We start from the raw sequence: 20,248 nt of genomic DNA on the forward strand, positions 1-20,248 counted from the left end.
ACGTCAACACACGCACACACACACAAACACAAGCCGGCAACACGCCAGCATCTTTGCAACACGGAGAAGCGGGTACCCTCTTGGTGCTGTTTTCAGCCCTCTTTTCCTCTCCCCCTCCCCATCTCTAACCTACAAGACAGCGGACAGACGAATAGACGCCAAAGCTCGAGGGTACAAGCGGTAGCATGGGGAAGGGGTGGGGGATGCCAGCGTTGAAGTGTGCTACGCCGCAGGCGCGCAAAGAATCCACGGCCGAGAAGCAACAAGAGCACCTGAAGCAGTAAAAGGAAGAGTGTGACAACAGTAAAGAGCCACCGCAATTGCACTCGCGCACCCACATGTCCTCAGCACTATGGAAAGCCTGGGCGCTCCTGTCTAATGCTCAGCGTCGCATTATATTCGTATAAGAGCACGCTTTTGCCTCACGAAGAGGGACGCTCCTCAGCGTGGTACCCCAGGCCCCCGTGCGCCCCCACTCTGTGTGGGCAAGCCGAGCAGCCCCCACCTAACCCTGCCAATGCCAAACCACATCTGGCGGTGGCAGGGGTAAAAGCACCTACGAGCTGGGGGACGTCAGAGGGCTTCATGGCTACTGCTATCAGGGGTCGTGTTCTGGACGGCGGTGCGTCGGGGCGACCGGCGACAGCGCACGCGTCTGTACCACCCATGCGATGGGGAGCGTGTCAGCGCGACTCGAGCGTATCCCACCCCGGGCCGTCGCACTGCCTGCTGCTGGGGAGCCTACGCCATCGCGAGGGTTGCGCCACGCGATGAGGGGCCTGTGACAGGCCAGGTAGAGTATGGATTGGCGTGTGTTGTAGGTCCGAATGGACATCTGCACGCAAAAAAAAGAGCGCACGCTCGCTTTAGGCAAAAGGATCAAACCCCGCCTCGAAGTCGTCGTCGGAGGCGGAGCCGTGCGACTTGGGCCCCTTGGAGCCACCTGCTGGCTGCAATTGCTGGTCTTCGGAGCGAGGCAACGAGAAGTATGTACGCGAAGAAGTCTGTTGCATATAAGGCGGGAACATGCTATTAGGAGGCGTGGTCGGCCTCATCGCATGGCCGAGATTGGCAATCTGGGGTGACACGTTGGGATCGGAGAACCGAGAAGAGGGACGCGATGCGGGTGAAGCAGGGAATGGCTGGCGGTCGCCGTTGTACCTTGTGAGGGGAGAGGGAGCAATGGCTGCAGAGGCCCCGAAAAGCTCTTCTAAAGAGGTTGGCGGAAGGGGCGGCGGCGGTCCTGCCACAGGAGCAGGGATCTGTGGTGCGGGGTGATCACGCTCAACAGCAGACTCGAAATGGACGTCCTCCCTCGAGGTCGACGTACCGGCACCCGAGGAGGAATTAGTCCTCGGAGGAGGTGTGGAAGAAGACCGCTCCTCTGACACATCGTCGCGGTCCGGCGACGGCGAGGAAGCTGCGCCAGATTTTCTGGCCCGTCCGTCAGACGATTCCGCTGGGGACGCAGCTTCGTCGAGCTCGGCTTCGAGGACGGCAGGGTCCACCTCTTGCTTTTCTTGAGGGGCACTACCTCGGCGGCTTTGCTGCTGTCCATCACTACCACAAGGTGACGGCGAAACACTGGCCGTGGACGAGGCCTCCGCGGCGGCGACTTCACTGCCTGCACGCTGGCTTTCGCCGCAGCCCGCCTCGCGGTCCTCTCCGCCGCCATTGTTGATGTCACGGTCTCCTGGCGAGGCCACTATCCCATCCTCGCCCTCGATCGGCTCCGTTATCATTTCCAGCCCGCCCTTCGCCATCTCTTTCTCCAGCTGTGCGAGGAACTCCGCCTCCTCCCCCGCCGTGACCTCCAACTGCGATGTGGAGCTCAGCGTACCGTTGTCATGCGTCATCGAACTGTCATCCTCGGAACCATCTGAGCGCTGATCCTCCCTCCAAGCATCATCCTCCTTATCGTGGCGCGCGCTCTCAGAAACTGGCGACTCAGCTTGGCGAGGTTCTGAGGATAAATTTATACCGGCGCTCACGTCCCCGTCACCGCTCCTCGCAGTCAAGCTGTGGGGGTCCTCCTTAAGAGAGTCCTGAAACGGTGATGTATCGGTGACGGCTTCTGCGGCGCTCAGAGGCAGTGGACCTGTGTCGTCAGCAGGGGGTTCGGTGACCACGGCAACTGCCTTCTCAGCGTCATGGTAAGATGGCACGCCTATCAACCTGCTCTCCTCATCCATCCTTTCTTCCTGAATCCCGTCGTTTACGCTGCTGACGGTGTTCCGTGGGTTTCGCACCACCGCCTGATTCTTTGAAAAGATATCAGGCGAGATATAGGGAACTACGTCCACCTGCTCCACGATTCCGGGCATTCCGTATACGACCTTTTCTCTGTCCGCACTGTCAGTGTGAAACGACGATGGCGTGATCTGCGTTTGGGTAGGTAGGGAAAAGGGTTGCGGTGGGACCGGGTGCGAAGAGGTTTCGTCCCTGCTGCCACCCCCCACTACCTCTGCCCCGTCCCGGGCGTCTGTGTGGACTTGGCAAGTTGTGAGGAGCTCACCCACACTCTTTGACGCAGAGGAGTCGTGGAGATGAGACGTTACAACTTGAGGAAACGACCGCTGCAACTGCGGCGGGAACCGCGCTGCATCAAGCACCATCTTCACCTCCTCCAGATCCCGTGCAATCTCACCATCCATGCAGGTTTCTGAAGCCACCACCTCCTCGGCGCCAGAGCTGTTCAATCGATAGCCCTTGATAGACTCTGTGTGATACTTCAAAACGGTGCCGTATGCTTCCAACGCCATATGCGCTGTGTGTAATGCTTTGCCTTGCCACAGCTCTGTGGAAATATGTGACAAATTCGTGTCGGGTGCGTCTGCGTCTGCAGCGCTTCCCATCGCTATCGCTTCCGATTCCGTCGCGTCCCCTAAGATCTTCTTCTCCGCCTTTCTTGTACTGACCAGCTGTGCTTCGAGGTCGACGACGCGCGTCTGCAACGCGTCCACAACCTTCTTCAGGTCAGTCGTCTCGCGAAGCAGCTGAGCCTCACGCGCCTCCAGTGCGCCGGTAGAGAGCCGGACAGTGGCAACGTGCATCCCAACAAAGAGCTGCAGCTCTTCCTCAACAGACTCCACATACATGTTCGAGCGTTCGTGCTCTTCGCGCCACATAAGCTCATCGAGAGGGCTAAAAGAGACCGATGAAGCCCCAGAGGTGACCTGGCGCCCATAACGCTCATGTGAGAGGACACTCTCTCGCTCGTTGGGCCACGCTACAGTAGTGTCGTCCCCAGCGTCCAAACGGTCAGAAGAGTCGACGAAGCGCAGTGAATGCGAGCCTATTGGGACTGCGGTGAGACAACGTTCTACAGGGGATGGTGACCCGCGTTGTCGCAAGCTGCCTCTCTCCTCTTCCTCCTCTCTGTTTGGCCAGGACACAAAGGAGTGACTGCGTGATGGATGCCCCGTAACAGAGGACTTGAGAGATGTCTCCTCGTGCAGCTTGCGTAGTCGGTGGATCTCTTTTCGCTGCTTTTCCAGTTGACTGTTCATTGAAACGAAGAGCTCCGCTCGGTTCTGCTCCATTTCATCAAAGCTGCGCTGCCGATCCGCCTCAAACGCCTCCATCTGGGCAAACTGCTCCTCGTACAAATGTATCCGATCTAGCAGCTCCCTTTCGTGCGCGTCTGGGTTGCGCACGCGTATCGGACGAAGCGATCGGAAGGTGAAGCGCGAGTGAAACCGCGTTGCTGCAATGCTGGACGCTGTCTGTGCTGAAGGGGCTACCCCGCCAATCATGCCCTGCTTTCCGTCGCGCGCAAGTGGCGACACGCAGGGCGCGGGGCCAGTCGAGAGGTAGGAAACACGGCGATCGGACTGCTGCCCGTAGGTGTCGACGGTCGCGGTTGGTCCTCTGGACGGCGGCTCTCGCGTGAGTCCGTGTTGGGGCGCCGAGGCAGCCCGTGCTTGTGGCACATCCTCCGCGATCGCGAACGGCCGCTCCACCGAGGCAGCGGGCTGTACAGCTGTCGCCGCTGCTACGAGCGACTTTCGCGCCCGCGCGTACTCGCGTGTCATCTCCTCCATCTCTGCCTCCAGCACCACGGACTCCCTTTTAAGGGCCTCGTTCTCCTCCTTCAGCGCAGCCTTCTCACACTCTACCGCCCTGATGATCCGCTGCAGCTTCTCGCCCTGCCCGGCCATGGTAGAGATGCGAAGCTGCAACCGTTCAACCTCCTGACGAAGGCCAGCTACTTGATCATCGGAGTCCCCACTGCAAAATGCCAGCGCTTGACTCATGCGCACCTTTTCCTCCTGGTCGTGCTGAGAGACAATGGCGGAGTAGAACGCATTCACCTCCATCAGCTCTCGCACCTTCTTTTCCAGGTTAGCTATCTCCTCCATCTTGCCGGCAACGGCGGCGGTGGCAGCGTTTTGCGGCTTCAGTTGTGCTGGCGCGCTCTCCGTAATAACCTTGAGAGGTGTCGGTGTAAGAGCGGGTGAGCGACCCCCGTCGCCGTTTCCGACCATGTCAACCGGCCGGAGCGTCTCAGGCGTGTACTCGCCACCTCCTGCATTGGCAGAGGGATGCGACTTCCCTTTTCCACGTTCGACCGTTCGGTCGCGCTGGACTACAGTGGTGGCCCTAAGCGGTACTACGCTGGACGAAGACGACGCCACAGAGCGCATTTCCTCCATCTGTTTGATTAGGGTGCTGATGGTTTCCTCATCACTCGCGGACTTCTCTGTAAGTCTGTCGCTCTGCATGCGAAGCTCGCGAATCTCGGCGTTCTTTTCGTGGATGAAGGCCTGAAGCCCACTAATTTGCGACTCCAACTCCCGTACTCGCTCTTGCTCGCGCTGCAGCTGCGGATGCATGCGGCGAATAAAGTCGACGAGCTGCTCCCTCGTCGCCGTTTCAACGTTAATATGCTTCATGGCTGCGTTCGCCGTAACTGGGCGTGCCAGTGCTCCTTCCCTGTAATGGGCACTGTCTCACTCTTCCTACCAGTTGTGTGCTTCTTCCCTATTCTTTTCGCCCAGCGGTATAAAGAGGAAAGGAAGGGAAAAGGAAAGGTGGAGCGCTGGGCCATTCCCATCCGTATGTACAGTAACTTCGAGCCGCAGACCCCACAACCGCCGGCGGGAGATTCCAATGTCATTTTTCCCCTCAACGCATCCACTACCCCGTGCAACGTGAGCTACACTCCACTCGGCCCGGGCTGCCACAGCCCCAACGCGTGGTGCGAAGTGGCGGTACGCGGTGCGCTACGGCAGTGCGCCGACTCAGTCATATGCGAGCACGGCCACTGCCTCATACTCCGCCCACCTGCCTCCCAGGTCGCCTCACAGTCGCTGCCATCGTGCCGGTTGCCACCCCTGAGGCATCCCTCGCGATGGCGCAGGCTCCCCAGCAGCAGGCAGTGCGACGCCCCGGCGTGGGATACGCTCGAGTCGCGCTGACACGCTCCCCATCGCATGGGTGGTACAGACGCGTGCGCTGTCGCCGGTCGCCCCGACGCACCGCCGTCCAGGACACGACCCCTGATAGCAGTAGCCATGAAGCCCTCTGACGTCCCCCAGCTCGTAGGTGCTTTTACCCCTGCCACCGCCAGATGTGGTTTGGCATTGGCAGGGTTAGGTGGGGGCTGCTCGGCTTGCCCACACAGAGTGGGGGCGCACGGGGGCCTGGGGTACCACGCTGAGGTGTCCCTCGTCATTAGGGGTCATTACAGGAGTGAGTAAGGTGGAAAAGCAGTGAACGTCAACCCAAAAGGCGCCTAAAATAGGAGTGAGCAAAACTCAGTTTAAGCAGTGACCATCACAGTGTATGTGGAGCTGAAGATCATACCTCACATACCGCAGGTCCACTCCTGGTCATGGACACCGTTGCATGCGGCGCCAGAAAACGCGTGCACCGAGCACCCGCACTGCGGGTCCCTTGCAGGGAGGAGGCGCAGGCAGCCGTCCTCACCCCACCACTAAGCTGAAGAACTTCGAGTGATCCAGTCATCCTTACCAGGCTGGTAGTCGTGCCTGTACACATCAACCTGCAGGAATGATGTTGCGTGACTTTCTCGGAGCAGTCACTGCCGTTGAAAAGGCTTCCAGTGTGGCTTGGCAACATCGAAGCATCCACACTGACGGTGATAAGCCTCTTGAACGCGACGGCATCTATCAAAGCCTCTAGGATCTTGGCTGATAGCTTGACGCAGAACGACACCCTGGCCACTTTGCTCGCGCTTAGACTTTGGCACGCATCTGCCGTACCGTAGAATGCCAATTATCGATACACCCACTCCTCATTACTCTAACCTGCTTGCGCCACATATCAGTAGGCTAGAGATTCAGTGACGCTCTAGAAGGCCCCTACGCCGCCGCAGTCGCGCGGGTTCGGCGGGCACACCGTCGTCCCCTGCTGGCTGAGCATGTGCAGCTTACCAGTCGCGATGCTCCGCTGAGACCCCATCTGTTCTACCGCCGAATATCCCTAACAGCTGCCGCAGTATCCCGGATTCTTCACCGCGGTCAGAACGGGTGCCATATGGGAGCCGTAGTCCATTTGATGGGGAAGGGGATGAAAAGCACGAAGGTAGAACCCCTGCAGCGATAGAAACTACCGGGGGCCCTTCAGCATCAGCGGCTGAGAACCTTTAAGCGCGGCAATCTCGGCATCTGCCCAGTTTGACATCTCCTTGATGCCAGGGCAGAGCAATATGTGGCCCTCTTTGCTGAACTACTACACCTCACGAGTACGACATTCAAAAATCTTGAGACAAATCAATTACCCCTTCGCACTGTATTGATATCTGAATTCATATCTGAGCCGGTGAATATTGGATTCAAGATTGGCGTCGTAGCGCACTCCATCAACAAAGAAAAGGCTAGAGACCGAAAAAGTCCCAAAAGTATGGAGAAGCCATTTTTCCAATCTGATGGTGATGAAACACGAAAGAAGTGGTCTGCATTGTATGCTCAAAAAGATAGAAAACCGTAAAAAGCGGACCGAGTCGATGCAAGGAATACTCAAGAGGAAATCGAAGAGAGCTGGGTATTGTATCAGTGCCCTCGCCACAATTACACTTGGATAACTGAGAGGCGCCAAGAGAGTTCTGGAGACGGTAAAATGGTATGAACAACTTTGGACTACAAAAGTCCAAAGCTTCTATTCAACCAGGCACTTCGCTTTTTGGCTGGCGGAAAGGAGGTTCATTGCTCTGTCAGTGCTCTCACAGTCCACTGAACCCTTCATAGCACACAAAGAAAAAAGCCAATCTAAGAAGCGCAAAAAAAATCTACTCTGCAATGCCTCACGATGTGGCCTGCAGAATGGAGAGAGCTGCCAGCAGCTCGTCCAGCTGGACCTGAAAACGCTTGATTTGTGTGTTTTTCTGCTCGAGCAGTAAATCGGTCTTCTCCTTTTGAACCTTCCTCTCCAGTTCGGCTACGCGCTTCATTTCCAGAAGCTCGTGCGTCTTTTCTTCCTCCTTTTGACAATACCGCTTCTCCAAAAAGCAGAGCCTCTCCCCGATGGCAATCAGAGAGGCATCATATCCTTTTTCTTCGACAATTCGAGAGAGTCTGGAACCCAAGCTGTCTCCTCTATCGGCCTTTGAGCACTTCGAAATCTCTAGCAGCTGAGATTGATGAGTGGCCTCAAGGCGACTCAACTCCGCATTATGGGCAGAGCGCAGGGTCTGTATTTGAAGAGTGAAATTGGTTTTCATCTCGGCAACCCTAGCGTCCCATTCAGCGTGGATGCTGTCGAGTTTGCTCTGAAGCATAATGTTCCGTTGCTTGTGCTCGCATATTTCTGCGCGGAGTTGCTCAATGATGGATTGAAGGTGTGTAACTTCAAGATCGTGAGACCCAGGCGCCTTAAGACCCTGCCCGCCGGGCTTGTCGGTCTTGTCAGTCACGTCCGTCTGATGTTTGGGCTCAGCGGCTACCTTCTGCAGCGGTTGACCACTTTCTACGGCTAAAGAAACCGAGGCACCTCCAAGTGCACGACGAAGGTCAAGGTTCTCTCTTTCGAGAGTGCTAATACGTCTTCGCAGCTCGGGATCATCCTTGGGGACCTCCAAACGCTGCCGCAACTCAGCAATTGTACTTTGATAGCCCTCACACACTTTCTTCGTTTCCGTGCGGAGCTCTTCCATTGCTCTCTTAGTGAATTCGTCCTTTTCCAGCAAGGCTTTCTCTAACAGACGAATTCGACTCTCTTGCTTCCTGAGGCGCTGTGCGTTGGCACTGCCCGCCTGGCAGCTGCTGATAAGCTCCCTGATGCTCCCTTTCTTCTGCTGCAGAGTCGATTCCAAATCCCGCACTTGCGTTCGCAGGCTGTCCACTTCGCGCAGCAAGTTGTTCTCTCGGCTATGCAAGACCTTCCTCTCAGACTCTAAGCGGGTAACCTCTGAGTGCAACGCATCGATGGTGCTTTTCTGAATGCTGTGAATACGTTGAGATTCACGCAACTTCGCCTCCGCATCTTCGCTCCTGCTTTGCTGCTCCCTCACTACAGCCACATTAGTAATTTCTGCGCTTCCGAGAAGACTAGGAGTATCGCTCTTAGACCGAGTCAGGTCGTTCCTCTCTTGTAGCAGTAGAGCACACCGCCTTTTTTCCGTCTCCAAATTGGTATGAAGCTCTTCGATTTGTGCTTGGAGATTCACGATCTTGGCAGAGTCATTTGCTGTATGCATGTTTGATCGTGCCGCAAAGTCCTGTTGTGCACTGAGAAGCAAGCTGTGCTTTGCCTCTAGGTGTTCGAAATCATGCTCCAGCTGCTTGCATCGACTGAGAATCTCCTTCTTCTCTCTCAGGAGTGATTCGTTGTCCCGCTGTAGAGTGGCAATTATCTTTTCCTGAGTTTCCATTTCCTTTCGTACAGCATCGAAGTTGCCGTGCGCCATTGAGGTGGTAAAATAAGAGTTTTCCATGGGCGCTGTAGAGGGCTTCCGACCTGCCTCACTTGTGGAGCTCGCCTTCTCCGCACCAGCTGCAGGTGCAGGAGCTAAGTCCGATGAGCGCTTACGTCCTGAAGCAGATAAGATCTCACTTCCTATAGAGGAAGTAGATGCGTTTTTCACATTGCTATCCATGACGTCTAGCAGCTCATTTGCAGAATCTACAGCTGCGGTAGAAGGGCTTGGTGCAGTCATTACAACTCTGACCTTTCGGCGGCCCTTAACAACCATACAAGAAAAAAGTGGAGGCGCAAAGGTCATTTTTCTTCAAAGCACACAGAAACATTATTGTAAATGCGCCAGACTTTCAACAAAAGAGGCGGAAAACTTGCCGTAAGGGATGTCAATCACCTTGAGGGGACCTTGAGTTGAAGGCGATTTCATCGAGGATCAAACCAGATCATTGCCTTTTAGCGTTCGAATGCTAATGGTGAATATATATATATATATATGTTGTTTCTTTCATCGTCATTCGGTTTCATTTTGGGGAAATTCTACACGCGGAACCCGAGTTCTTCAAGAAAGGGAAGTTACCGCCTACAAGGTAAACAGAACGAAACATGGTCAGTGAAGAGGTAAGGTCACAGTCGTATTGCATAATAGATGCGACCGGGTAATTCGAAGAAGTCTAAATACTCAATACTACTCGTGAGACGTATGTCTTTCCAGACGAGCCTTTTGTACAAATCTCAGATAGTTATGAGCTGCGGTCACTTCACGCTCAGGATGGTACTCCTCAGTTACCGTGGCCAGCACCTGCTTCACCACAGTGGGATTGGAGATGAGCTTCGACAAGTATTGCACTTCGCCTAGAATGCGTTGCTTTTCTGCTGAAGCATCGCGCACCGCACTCTCAAGGTTTTTTATCGACAACCGCAGAGACGTGAGTTTCTCTTGTTGCTTTCTTTCTTGGGAAAGCAAAGAATGATACGCTTGCTCAGCTGCTACGATACGCTCCGCCTCCGAATCTTCTTTTTCTGCCCACTCCACAAGCAGTGCACACAGCTGCTTGTAGTTACCGACATCTCTGTCAAGAAGTCCCTCCTCCGATGCGCATTCTTGTGCCTTTCGATACAGTTCCTGAAGAGCTTTTACTTTTGCATTCATCAGACTGTTAGCATCATCCGCAGCTTCTCTAGACCGCTGTGAAAATCCCTCCATAGAGCAGTGGCACGCTGCTGTTTGAGAGCTTAGCCTTTCCACTTTTTCTATCAGACTTGAAGCGCTTTCATCAACGGCAGCCTTTTTCTTCCTAAGACGGTCGCTGGATTGCTGCAGTTCGTGAAGTCCTTGGCTTAAGCTCTTAACAAGAGGCTCGTCTTTTTCATCCGCAAGCAGCACAGTGGCTTCATCCGAAAACCCCAGAGGTGTCATGCTTTCCGCTGTGGCACGCACTGCCTCTGTTTCCGCAGTTAGGTCTCTCCGGCGCCTCCGAATCGCAAGAAGCATTTTTTCTGTATCAGCGACAGTATTCCTCAACGCTGATTCACGAGCGTAGGATCTCTCTTCATCGGCACTGACGCGCTGAAGTTCGCACGGAGGACTATCAAAACCCCTTTTAATTAACGAGCCTAGCACTAAATTGTGCAAGCACACGACCGTGTGCCACAGACGGAACAAGTGCAGCAATTCAGCATCGCATTGATTTTCCTGCACCTCAGGACAGTAATCGCCACTGGTGGACTCCTCCGCGTTTTCGTTGGCTGCAAAAATCCCGGAGAGCACCTTGCATACAGTCCGCAGGTCACCCTCCACAGAAGTAAAGCAGTGCCTTTTTGCTTCTACAAACCGCTGGTAGCGCTGCAGACACTCTGCTTCCACCTGCTCCTCTTCACCGGCACTTTTGAGAGCTTGCACTACTTCATCGTTGGTTGGAGGATGCGATGAGAAAATGCCAGCTAGGCACTTAGCGCTCCCCACTGACGAAATCAGCTCCTGCTCTTGGCTACTCCTCTTTGCAGAGTCTTCTTGTATTTTAGACAAAGTAATTTGAATGCTCTCGTAAACAGAGGCTAGTTCATTTTTCACAGGAGTAGTAGACATACTATTACAGGGCTCTGCGCGCCACCCGATATGAGCCCGCGAAAGAAGGGAAGCAGAAAGAAGTGAAAGACGGAAGCACTAACAATGTGAAAGGCCCTAATTCATTGCAACAAGGACTGCGCGCGTATCCAGTCATTTGCTCTGCTCGATGAGCGTTGCGGCGGCCATGAACACAACTTGCACTGCTGTTGGCTTTTAAAAGCTGTGTGGACATTCAACCCACGCGGCACCCACCCTCTTTGAGGCGAAGCTGGGCTCTCAGGCACTTCACTCGCAGCACCCCCCCCTCATACACTCCACCCTCCCTTCGGACGACCTACTGATGCACAGATCCACCCGGCATGGGTGACCCCCAGTTTCTTCTAGCATCATTTGGCCCTTTTCACGTTAACAGCGTGACACGCAGCGTCAAAGAGCACCACCCACAGCATGTGCGGAAATCTGCGGGGGCCCCAAAAAAACCACCCACAAGCCCCCCAACAGGGAAGAGGCACCCCTTTCATTTTCCCAGCGGCGATGAAGCCAGGCCCTGACACCCCTACGACCCCCGTAATCTTTCACCCCTCCCCCAATCATTTGTGCCGTTTCATCGCGGTTTTGTGGAACCCAGGCTCCGCCGCATTGAAACCCAACACCGGCAGCCCCCCCCCCCCACATTGACAAAAGCTGAAAAGATACCACGGTAAAAACACGAACCGTGGCCGGTCCCTCTGCCAAATCCGTCTGGCTCTTTGAAAAAAACATCTTTTCAAGAAATGAGACTAGTGGCTACGCATGCCTGACTGAAAATATTCCGGACGACCTGAACGCTTCATTGCGCATCCCTTAGTCGTTTGGCGTTTAAGAAATTCCTTAGAATGTAAAAACAAAAGCTGAAACCTTACCCCATCCAAAGGGGAAAACAGAGCACCGCAACAAACAAATCTTTGGCTTCACCATCGCCAGGGGCGCCACAACCCCAACACCTTAAAAATACCAAGCCCCCCGAAAACACGAATTTTCACACTTTGCTTAAAACCACCCCCAACATTCCAAAGCCACCCCGCAGCGACCCTCACCCTATAACCTTCGAAGTGCGTCCCGGAGGCAGGCGCAAGGCGCCCCAAGGAGGGGATGGCATTTCTTCCCGGCCGGAACAAGACCCAATAATCGCAAACGGGCTCTAGCGTCATCGCCAAAGATTTGCAAAAAAAAAACAGAAACAGAATGCGATTTTGCTTCCCCAAATCCTCCCTGATCTGCGTATTCCCGAAAACCCTCCCGCCATTTTGCCAACAGCCACGGTGTTTATCAAAATCGAGGCGTAAAGCAAAGCCAAAAGTGCTGAAAAGTAAAAACAGGCGCTTTTCCCGCCTCGTCTTTTCAGTTTGGGGGGCGGGGCGGGCATACCAGGAAGACGGCCAACCGGCGACCACAACCAAGCCAGCCGTCGCTAGAAGCTAGCTGCGTCGGATCCCCTTGACGAATCTCTAGTTTCTTGAAAAGGGACAAAACAGGGGTGAAGAAAGGGGAGATACTGCGAAGAATAGAGTCTGTCTTAAAATATTTGACACACAGCGGCCGCACCGAAAAGACCCGTCTTTCAGGCCAACCATGCCGCTCAGAATGGTTCCCCAAAGGCGACAAACGGCAACCAAAAATAAAAAAAAAGATACCCAGGATTCCCGCAATCCGGCGCGCGTCTTATGTAAGCTTTCTCAAAAAGTGGCGAAAGGCGAAGGCGCGTGCTGGCCAAGGGCGCCGTTAAACAGAACCAGCGCTTCAGGAATAACGCCACTTTTCCCTGTTTGCGAAAGGATCCCGCAAGGGAATAGCCTATTAAAAAATAAAAGAGGTGTTTTTGGCGCGGTCTTCTCTGGTGTTGGGGCTCCCCGGGCCCCGGTTCCTTCGCCTTTTTTCGCTTTTGTGGGCGGCTTGGGGGCTCGGCTATTCTCGGCATCGTGGCGCCGTTCTGCGCGGCGTGTGGGGCTGGTATGCCGGCCCCGAGATCCTGCCCCTACCCGAAGAGGAGAAAACGCGCGCCACCCCAAAACGTTTCCCGCGGACCAAAAGGAGAAGCAGCGGGCCGGCACAAAAGCAAGAAGCCCCGGCGCCGGGGGCCCCCCACCGCTTTGTTTTTTAGTGGTTTGGCGAAATCCGTGACTTTTTTGGAAAAAAGGAGGAAGGCGTTGTTCGGCGGGAAACCCGCACGCCAACCTTGGCGAGTCATCTTGGGGTGGGCCTTGTTGGCGGCTATTTTTTTTTCGCTGGCGGGGGACCGGTGCTGGCCCCATGTTTTGCCGGCCCCCGAAAGAAGCCCCGGGCCCGCAGGAAGATGAATTTGGCCTTCCAGACAAGAATGGCGAGGGCGTCTTTGTCCAAAAAACGCCTGGGTTTTTTTTTTGGGAAGGGCATCACCGGGCTACCGGGTGAACGGTTGATTTTCCGTTTGCCGCCACCACGCGCTAGCAGGGCAACCTGGGCGGGCATTTGTGGGGTCGCCAGGTTTATTCCCCGCCGCCAATCGCAAAATGGGGGGGGCCGTTCGCCAAGAAAGCCTCGCCCTGCAGCCGCGGAAGTCAAAAAACCAATGGCCGCTTTCGCCGGTGCTAAAAACAGTTTTTGGCCCGCTAAATCTTTTGGTTTCGGATGGATTCCGGGGTGGGCCTTTGTTTTTCGTCAAAGGCGTTTTTGGAGGAAAGGCTAGCAGACAGCCACATCTTTCGTTTGTTTGCCCCACTAGTTCAAGGGACTTTTCCTCGAGAAAAATAGGAGGAAGATGAACAAAGATGCGGAAAAGCAATCTTTTCGACGGCAACGTTATCTTTCATCGCTCTCCCTTCTGTTTTCCCCACAGCGGAGGGCGAGGGCGAGAGGATAGCATGGAAGACGCAAAGCCAAAGCTTCGGTGAGGCGAAGCAGGGGATTGTTTTATTGTATCATCAAACCCTCTTCTCGCCTACGCTGAATCCCTTCCGTGGTGACAGGCCTATTTTTGGCCGAACAGGGGCTACTATCAAGGGGTGTGTGCTACATGGAAAAAAGATGCTGAATGCGCTTTTCAAATTTGCGAGTTGGATTTTTCGCCGTTTCCATACAAGGGACCACTTCAGACGGTGGCGAGACCTGCTTTTAGAAGGGAACAAACGGCTTCCCCACGCTCCCTTCGTTTAGAGCTGTCGGGAAACAACGGTGATGGAAATGACCGCTGGTGGGGTAGGCGGCGCTTTGCTCCTGACGACCTTCTTGTCTTTCGGTGGTTGCCGGGGGCTACTGCGCGCAGCTTGTTGTGGGTGCTGCTCTGAGAAAACCTCTCTTGTTTTTTTCACTCTGCCAGCACCCTGGTGATATTCCCTGGTTTGGTTTTGCTTCTGCGGCTCTGCAGGGTTGGCGGTGGCAGGGGTAAAAGCACCTACGAGCTGGGGGACGTCAGAGGGCTTCATGGCTACTGCTATCAGGGGTCGTGTCCTGGACGGCGGTGCGTCGGGGCGACCGGCGACAGCGCACGCGTCTGTACCACCCATGCGATGGGGAGCGTGTCAGCGCGACTCGAGCGTATCCCACGCCGGGGCGTCGCACTGCCTGCTGCTGGGGAGCCTGCGCCATCGCGAGGGATGCCTCAGGGGTGGCAACCGGCACGATGGCAGCGACTGTGAGGCGACCTGGGAGGCAGGTGGGCGGAGTATGAGGCAGTGGCCGTGCTCGCATATGACTGAGTCGGCGCACTGCCGTAGCGCACCGCGTACCGCCACTTCGCACCACGCGTTGGGGCTGTGGCAGCCCGGGCCGAGTGGAGTGTAGCTCACGTTGCACGGCTCAATATATATCAGGTAGAGAGAAAGAAGGGACAATAGTGTGTGCGCGTGGTTGGGATGCAATGGTGAGGTTCTCCCGAGCCGTCCGAAGTAGAAATTAGCGTAGCATGAAGGAGAAAAGATAAAGGGTGAATAGAAGAAGAGAAGACGCAGGTAAGGGATGCCAAAGGCATTCGTGTGACGCTGTTTCGATGTAAGGTTTACATCCTGTCTACAGAAAACAGAGAAGTGTGACTTTGTATGAGTAGTTGGGACGAAAGTTGAACACTGTTCTCTTTCGCCGCCGGACTTGTGGTCACATGGCTTTTTGTGCCACTGTTGCGCCTGTTGTAACTGATGATGGGTAGGACAGGCGAGGCTGAGTGCCTTTGAGGGTGGAGGTCTTGTGCACGAAGCCGAACTCCACGAGCCGAGAGGGTGAAGAGGTTTGAGACGCGGTGGTGAATATAATGGGTGTGCAAGGCATCAATGTGGTTTTGTGTCGTGGTAGCCCCGCGTTCTCGTATCTATCGGGTGTGTTTTCACATGTATTCTTCTAAAACGACAATTCTTGGCCTCGTTGGTGTTGAGGCTGGACCGATGGGGCGTTTTTGTGTTACCGGGATCAAAAGAGCATGGGAAAAAAGGCTAGTAAGGGTTCCACGAGGCTGGGATGCAGTAGCTGCCGCCAGGACAGCTAGTATTGTTCCAAGTTCATCACAATGTGCGTACTCATGCATGTGGACACCTTTTGTTGCGGAGCTGCCACGTCTACAATTGTTGCGTACGTGTTGGCTGGAAGACACTCAACTACTCTTGTATTCTCCCCTTTCTATTCTCTCGTTGATTTTACTTAACAATGCTACTAAAGGAGAAATGGGAAGCCCTTACGAATATCAGCCGGAGGTGAAGTGGTACCACATCCTGTGGGACATGCGGAACAAGGAGTTCCGGCAGTGGTATCTCAAGAAAAAGTACCGCGACATGCGGATGGCGTACAAGTATGAGAGCCATATTTTATACCAAAAGGCAGGGATGGGCTTTCTGATGGCGGCCGTTTTTATGTCGATTTGTAGCTCCGATTTGGCAGTCGCGGTCTTTCGGTGGCCCACAGAGGACCCCAATGAGCTGTTGAAGAGCCAAGTGTGGCAGAAGTATCACAATCAGTTGAACGAGCGCAAGGAGTATGCAGACAAGCTTCTCCAAGACTCCAACTACATTCACAAGAAGAACAACCCTGTTGAGTAGCTTAATTCCACACTTTTCCGAACAGTAGATCTTACACACGTATAACACGATGAGTGCTTTCTCCCTTGAAGGGAAACACCCTTGGAATGTCGCAAATGGACCCAGTTATTGCGTTTATGGTCCTCTACAGAAGGGCTGAGGTGCGAGTGTGCTCTCCGCAATCGTGATAGATGCATTACAGCTCGTAAAGCAGCTGATGACTCATGCGACAACCACCCTTTCTACTTCCGCGTATTACTCTTCTCTCTCTAGATTTGGTTTTGTTCTTGACTTCAGCAACAATGTCTGTCTCGCGATTCCGCCATTCTACAGGGCACGTGGCAAAGCCTCAGCGTCACCTTCTGAATGTGACATCGTCCACCGCCTTATGGGACGGTAGCAACACCATTTCATGCAACGATAAATTCGTTGCGGTGCCGTGGCAAACCTTTGGCGGAACTGCGGTTTTCAGACATGATACCTTCGGACGACTTGCGCCAAACCCTCCCCTTGTACTTGGTCAAAAGGGTCAAATCATCGACGTCAAGTTTGACCCTTTTAACAACCAAAATCTGTTCACCGCCAGCGAGGATGGGAGCATCTTTGGGTGGGGTATCCCGACAGAGGGACTTCAGTCCAACATATCGTCGCCACTAGTGGAGCTGAAGGGACACAACAAAAAGTGTGGCATCATCTCATTCCACTCCAGTGCAAATGGTGTTTTGGCCTCAGCAGGTGTTGACCGTGTCATCAACGTGTGGGATGTGGAGAGAGGCACCGCCGTTAACACCATCAGCAACCTTTCCGACTACGCCACTGGACTAGAGTGGAATCTACGAGGGTCTCTTTTCTGCGTAGCCTCTCGCGACAAAACGCTTCGAGTGATCGATCCTCGTGACTGCACCGTAGTGTCATCGGTGGAAAGCCACGCCAGTGCCCGCTCACAGCGGTGCATCTGGTGTAAGCGAAAGGACACAATCATGACACTCGGCTGCAGCAAGAGCCAGCAGCGTCAAATAAAGCTGTGGGATATGCGGAAAATGGAAAGTCCCTACTCAGTCACTGAACTCGATCAGTCGAGCGCCGCATTCATACCAGTGTATGACGAGGATTTGAATCTGCTAATCCTCGGCAGCAAGGGGGAAAACAACTTGAAGTGTTTTGAGTTGATGAGTGAAGGCCTCACATTCAGTTATGAGGTGAACTCGAGCGATCCTATGAAGGGTCTGTGCATGATGCCGAAGTGGTCACTGGACGTCAAGAAGTGTGAATTTGACTGTCTGTACCAGCTGACATATCACAGTCTTTTCATAATCGAGATGCTTCTTCCTAGGAAGCAATCTTGCACTGAGTTTCAAGGAGATGTGTTCCCTTCCACATTTGCAGACCACTCGGCAATGTCTGCAGGTGAGTTCTTCAGTGGTGCTAACGCTGATCCTCGTGAATACGACTTGTCTGGCTTGTTTGATGGCCACTCACCGCGCCTGATGGGAGAAAGCATGCCTTCCCCACAGAAGATTCCTGTGGGTTCGCAAGCAGCAAAGCCACTGAAGGAGGCGCCGAAGGGAGAGACGGTTCCAGGGCGTGAGAACTCCAGCGTCTCTGTCCCGGAGTCGTCCGAAGCTACTTCGGGTCAAAGGGATAGCAGTACTGCAAAGCACGCGGATCCATGGGTCGACATGACGCAGCAAGAGATTTTCGATAAGCAGAGGCGCCTCCAAGAGCTTTCGGAAAAGGTACGCACTTGCCACCAGGAGATTTCGGCTCTTCGAAAAGCACTTCAAGAAAAAGAGGCAGAGATGCTACAAGTGCTAGAGGATATCCAGTCGATATAATGCACCGCACAGTTTGTATTATAGACGGGGTCAGAAATGATCCCATAGTCTTTTTGCTGTTGTTTCCTTCAGTCGATCTGATATGGTTTCTCGCGATAAAAAAAAGCTGATGGTAGATTACACAACTACAATATACTGATGCGCTCTAATTTTCTCCTCACTGTGTAGCCTTCCTGATGATGAAGGACCCCTCTCGGTGCGTGGTACCCCAGGGCACCGTGCGCCCCCACTCTGTGTGGGCAAGCCGAGCAGCCCCCACCTAACCCTGCCAATGCCAAACCACATCTGGCGGTGGCAGGGGTAAAAGCACCTACGAGCTGGGGGACGTCAGAGGGCTTCATGGCTACTGCTATCAGGGGTCGTGTTCTGGACGGCGGTGCGTCGGGGCGACCGGCGACAGCGCACGCGTCTGTACCACCCATGCGATGGGGAGCGTGTCAGCGCGACTCGAGCGTATCCCACGCCGGGGCGTCGCACTGCCTGCTGCTGGGGAGCCTGCGCCATCGCGAGGGATGCCTCAGGGGTGGCAACCGGCACGATGGCAGCGACTGTGAGGCGACCTGGGAGGCAGGTGGGCGGAGTATGAGGCAGTGGCCGTGCTCGCATATGACTGAGTCGGCGCACTGCCGTAGCGCACCGCGTACCGCCACTTCGCACCACGCGTTGGGGCTGTGGCAGCCCGGGCCGAGTGGAGTGTAGCTCACGTTGCACGGGGTAGTAGATAGGTTGAGGGGAAAATTAATCTGCATCAGATCGTGTTGACTGATCGAGCTAGCGAGGTGTTGAAAATGAACTAGATCGAGAGGCCTCAATGGTGACTTCCTGCGTCTTCTATCGAGTCTATCCTCCCGTGCACGTCTTCTTTTGCTTGCGATTCATGCGTCATATTGGTCGGGTGCGGTCTTCAGCAAACAGTTTCCAGAAGAGGTTAGTTCCCGGCAGAACTAGGCAAAATGAAACAGCTCTTGAGCCCCAAGACTGCCCGACACGCACGCCTTTTTCGACTGGCAAACAGGCTAGCGGGAGAGAGAGGAGCGCCTCAAAGCGATGGGGAGAGGCTCTCATGGGTGAACTCCCACGTAAAGCGAAGTCAAGATATGGAGCTTTCGAGGGAGGAGGAAGCGTTGCGCGAACGTATAATGCCTTTAGAAGTAGGTGATAATGCAGTCGTTAGCAACAGCCAGGCAACGCACGGGAATCTTTTCCATTTTCGCGAGTACCCAATGTATCCTGGAGAGTATGTTCCTGCTGGCCACAACACCCTTTCGTCACTGAGAGACGAACTGCGAAGTGACTTGACTGCACAATCTCTCAAGGAGGCGTGGATGCGCATCAGCGGAGGAATGTACTTCAAATCGATTGATGACTACTACGCCTCTGTAGACGGGCTAGATCAGGAGCAACTGGGTGAGATTGTGTCAGCCTTACTCCCAGACTTGCGCAAGTATGAGGCACAGGCGCTGGTGACCAAGGTTCTCGAGTCGCTTAGCAAGCCGGCCGATTCCCCCTCGCGTCAGCTGAGCAGGACGATCACTGCAGATGCGGTCGGTCTAGATAACGCACCTGGTCATTACACAAACTTCCTCGAATGGATGGGCCGCATGACAGAAACAAAGGCGTTCAAAACGGAGCACGCTCTTTTCGAGTTTAGCCGGCGGAAATTCAATCGCGAGGATGTGCGCGTAATGTTTGAAAACTACAACCTAATGAGCAAGGCCACTCTCGAGGCCGACAGCTCCGATAGCTACAGTCACTTCTACACTGTGCTTCACGACTTTTCGCGTAAGGTCGCCGGTGAAGATACACGACATCAGATAGGTGTGCGTATCGACCCAGCCGAGGTGGATCCCGAAACAGGTATTGCCGTTGGTCACGGCCGCGCAGATGGGCAGAAGTACATGTTCACAGCTCTGATCCGAGAGAACCGTGATCACAACGGCTCCGTCACTCTTCTCGGAAAACCGCTTTCTGTTGCATTCGATGATAAGTCCTGGCTGATGGAAATGGTGCTAATGCCATTCGATGAGGCAAAGCTAGACTTCCACGACTTTGACGTGAACATCATCTCCGAAGGCAAGGCGATGCCTTCTCTTGCGAATGAGATCGCTGCTTTTGGTTGCAGGATGGCGGTGGCCAATGCGATAACGAAGCTTCTTCCACTAACACGCATTCCTTTGAAAAAGGCTGGGTTGCTCTCAGTGGATCGCCGAAGGGAGCCAGGTCAATTCCCAGGTTTCGTGGACGGAAAGAAGAACAAAAGGAAGTTTGCGAAGCGTTAGGATCGTAGGCGTCTTGTTCGTTGTAATCCCATTCAAGGCAAATGCAAAGCAAACAGATACACATGATAGCGAGGGGTGCTTTACGCCACACCCTGCTGCCTGTCGTTCTGCCGCGACGCTGGGGTCTTTGTGGGGTATCCATGGTGTTCCAGACCCACAGCGTTGCAG

General features: G+C 54.4%; 6 protein-coding genes across 6 annotated transcripts; 3 read left to right on the forward strand and 3 right to left on the reverse strand.

Annotated features, from left to right (window-relative positions):
* Positions 1–866: 866 nt before the first annotated feature.
* LMXM_23_1140 (conserved hypothetical protein) lies at positions 867–4,895 on the reverse strand (the record flags this gene model as incomplete). The annotated part of the gene is made up of 1 exon (XM_003875703.1): positions 867–4,895. The coding sequence occupies one exon, from the start codon at positions 4,893–4,895 to the stop codon at positions 867–869; it is 4,029 nt and encodes a 1,342-aa protein (XP_003875752.1).
* A 2,372-nt stretch (positions 4,896–7,267) lies between these two features.
* Positions 7,268–9,154, reverse strand: LMXM_23_1150 (conserved hypothetical protein; the record flags this gene model as incomplete). The annotated part of the gene is made up of 1 exon (XM_003875704.1): positions 7,268–9,154. One exon carries the CDS (start codon positions 9,152–9,154, stop codon positions 7,268–7,270), a length of 1,887 nt encoding a protein of 628 aa, XP_003875753.1.
* A 411-nt stretch (positions 9,155–9,565) lies between these two features.
* Positions 9,566–10,966, reverse strand: LMXM_23_1155 (hypothetical protein, unknown function; the record flags this gene model as incomplete). The annotated part of the gene is made up of 1 exon (XM_003875705.1): positions 9,566–10,966. The coding sequence occupies one exon, from the start codon at positions 10,964–10,966 to the stop codon at positions 9,566–9,568; it is 1,401 nt and encodes a 466-aa protein (XP_003875754.1).
* Positions 10,967–15,615: 4,649 nt separating this feature from the next.
* Positions 15,616–15,987, forward strand: LMXM_23_1160 (conserved hypothetical protein; the record flags this gene model as incomplete). Its single annotated transcript, XM_003875706.1, has 1 exon — positions 15,616–15,987. The coding sequence occupies one exon, from the start codon at positions 15,616–15,618 to the stop codon at positions 15,985–15,987; it is 372 nt and encodes a 123-aa protein (XP_003875755.1).
* A 281-nt stretch (positions 15,988–16,268) lies between these two features.
* On the forward strand, positions 16,269–17,801 carry LMXM_23_1165 (putative coronin; the record flags this gene model as incomplete). The annotated part of the gene is made up of 1 exon (XM_003875707.1): positions 16,269–17,801. The coding sequence occupies one exon, from the start codon at positions 16,269–16,271 to the stop codon at positions 17,799–17,801; it is 1,533 nt and encodes a 510-aa protein (XP_003875756.1).
* A 1,223-nt stretch (positions 17,802–19,024) lies between these two features.
* On the forward strand, positions 19,025–20,080 carry LMXM_23_1190 (conserved hypothetical protein; the record flags this gene model as incomplete). The annotated part of the gene is made up of 1 exon (XM_003875708.1): positions 19,025–20,080. The coding sequence occupies one exon, from the start codon at positions 19,025–19,027 to the stop codon at positions 20,078–20,080; it is 1,056 nt and encodes a 351-aa protein (XP_003875757.1).
* Positions 20,081–20,248: the final 168 nt, after the last annotated feature.

The sequence above is a fragment of the Leishmania mexicana genome, chromosome 23 (assembly GCF_000234665.1).
Source record: "Leishmania mexicana MHOM/GT/2001/U1103 complete genome, chromosome 23".
NCBI classification, from domain to species: Eukaryota; Euglenozoa; class Kinetoplastea; order Trypanosomatida; family Trypanosomatidae; genus Leishmania; species Leishmania mexicana.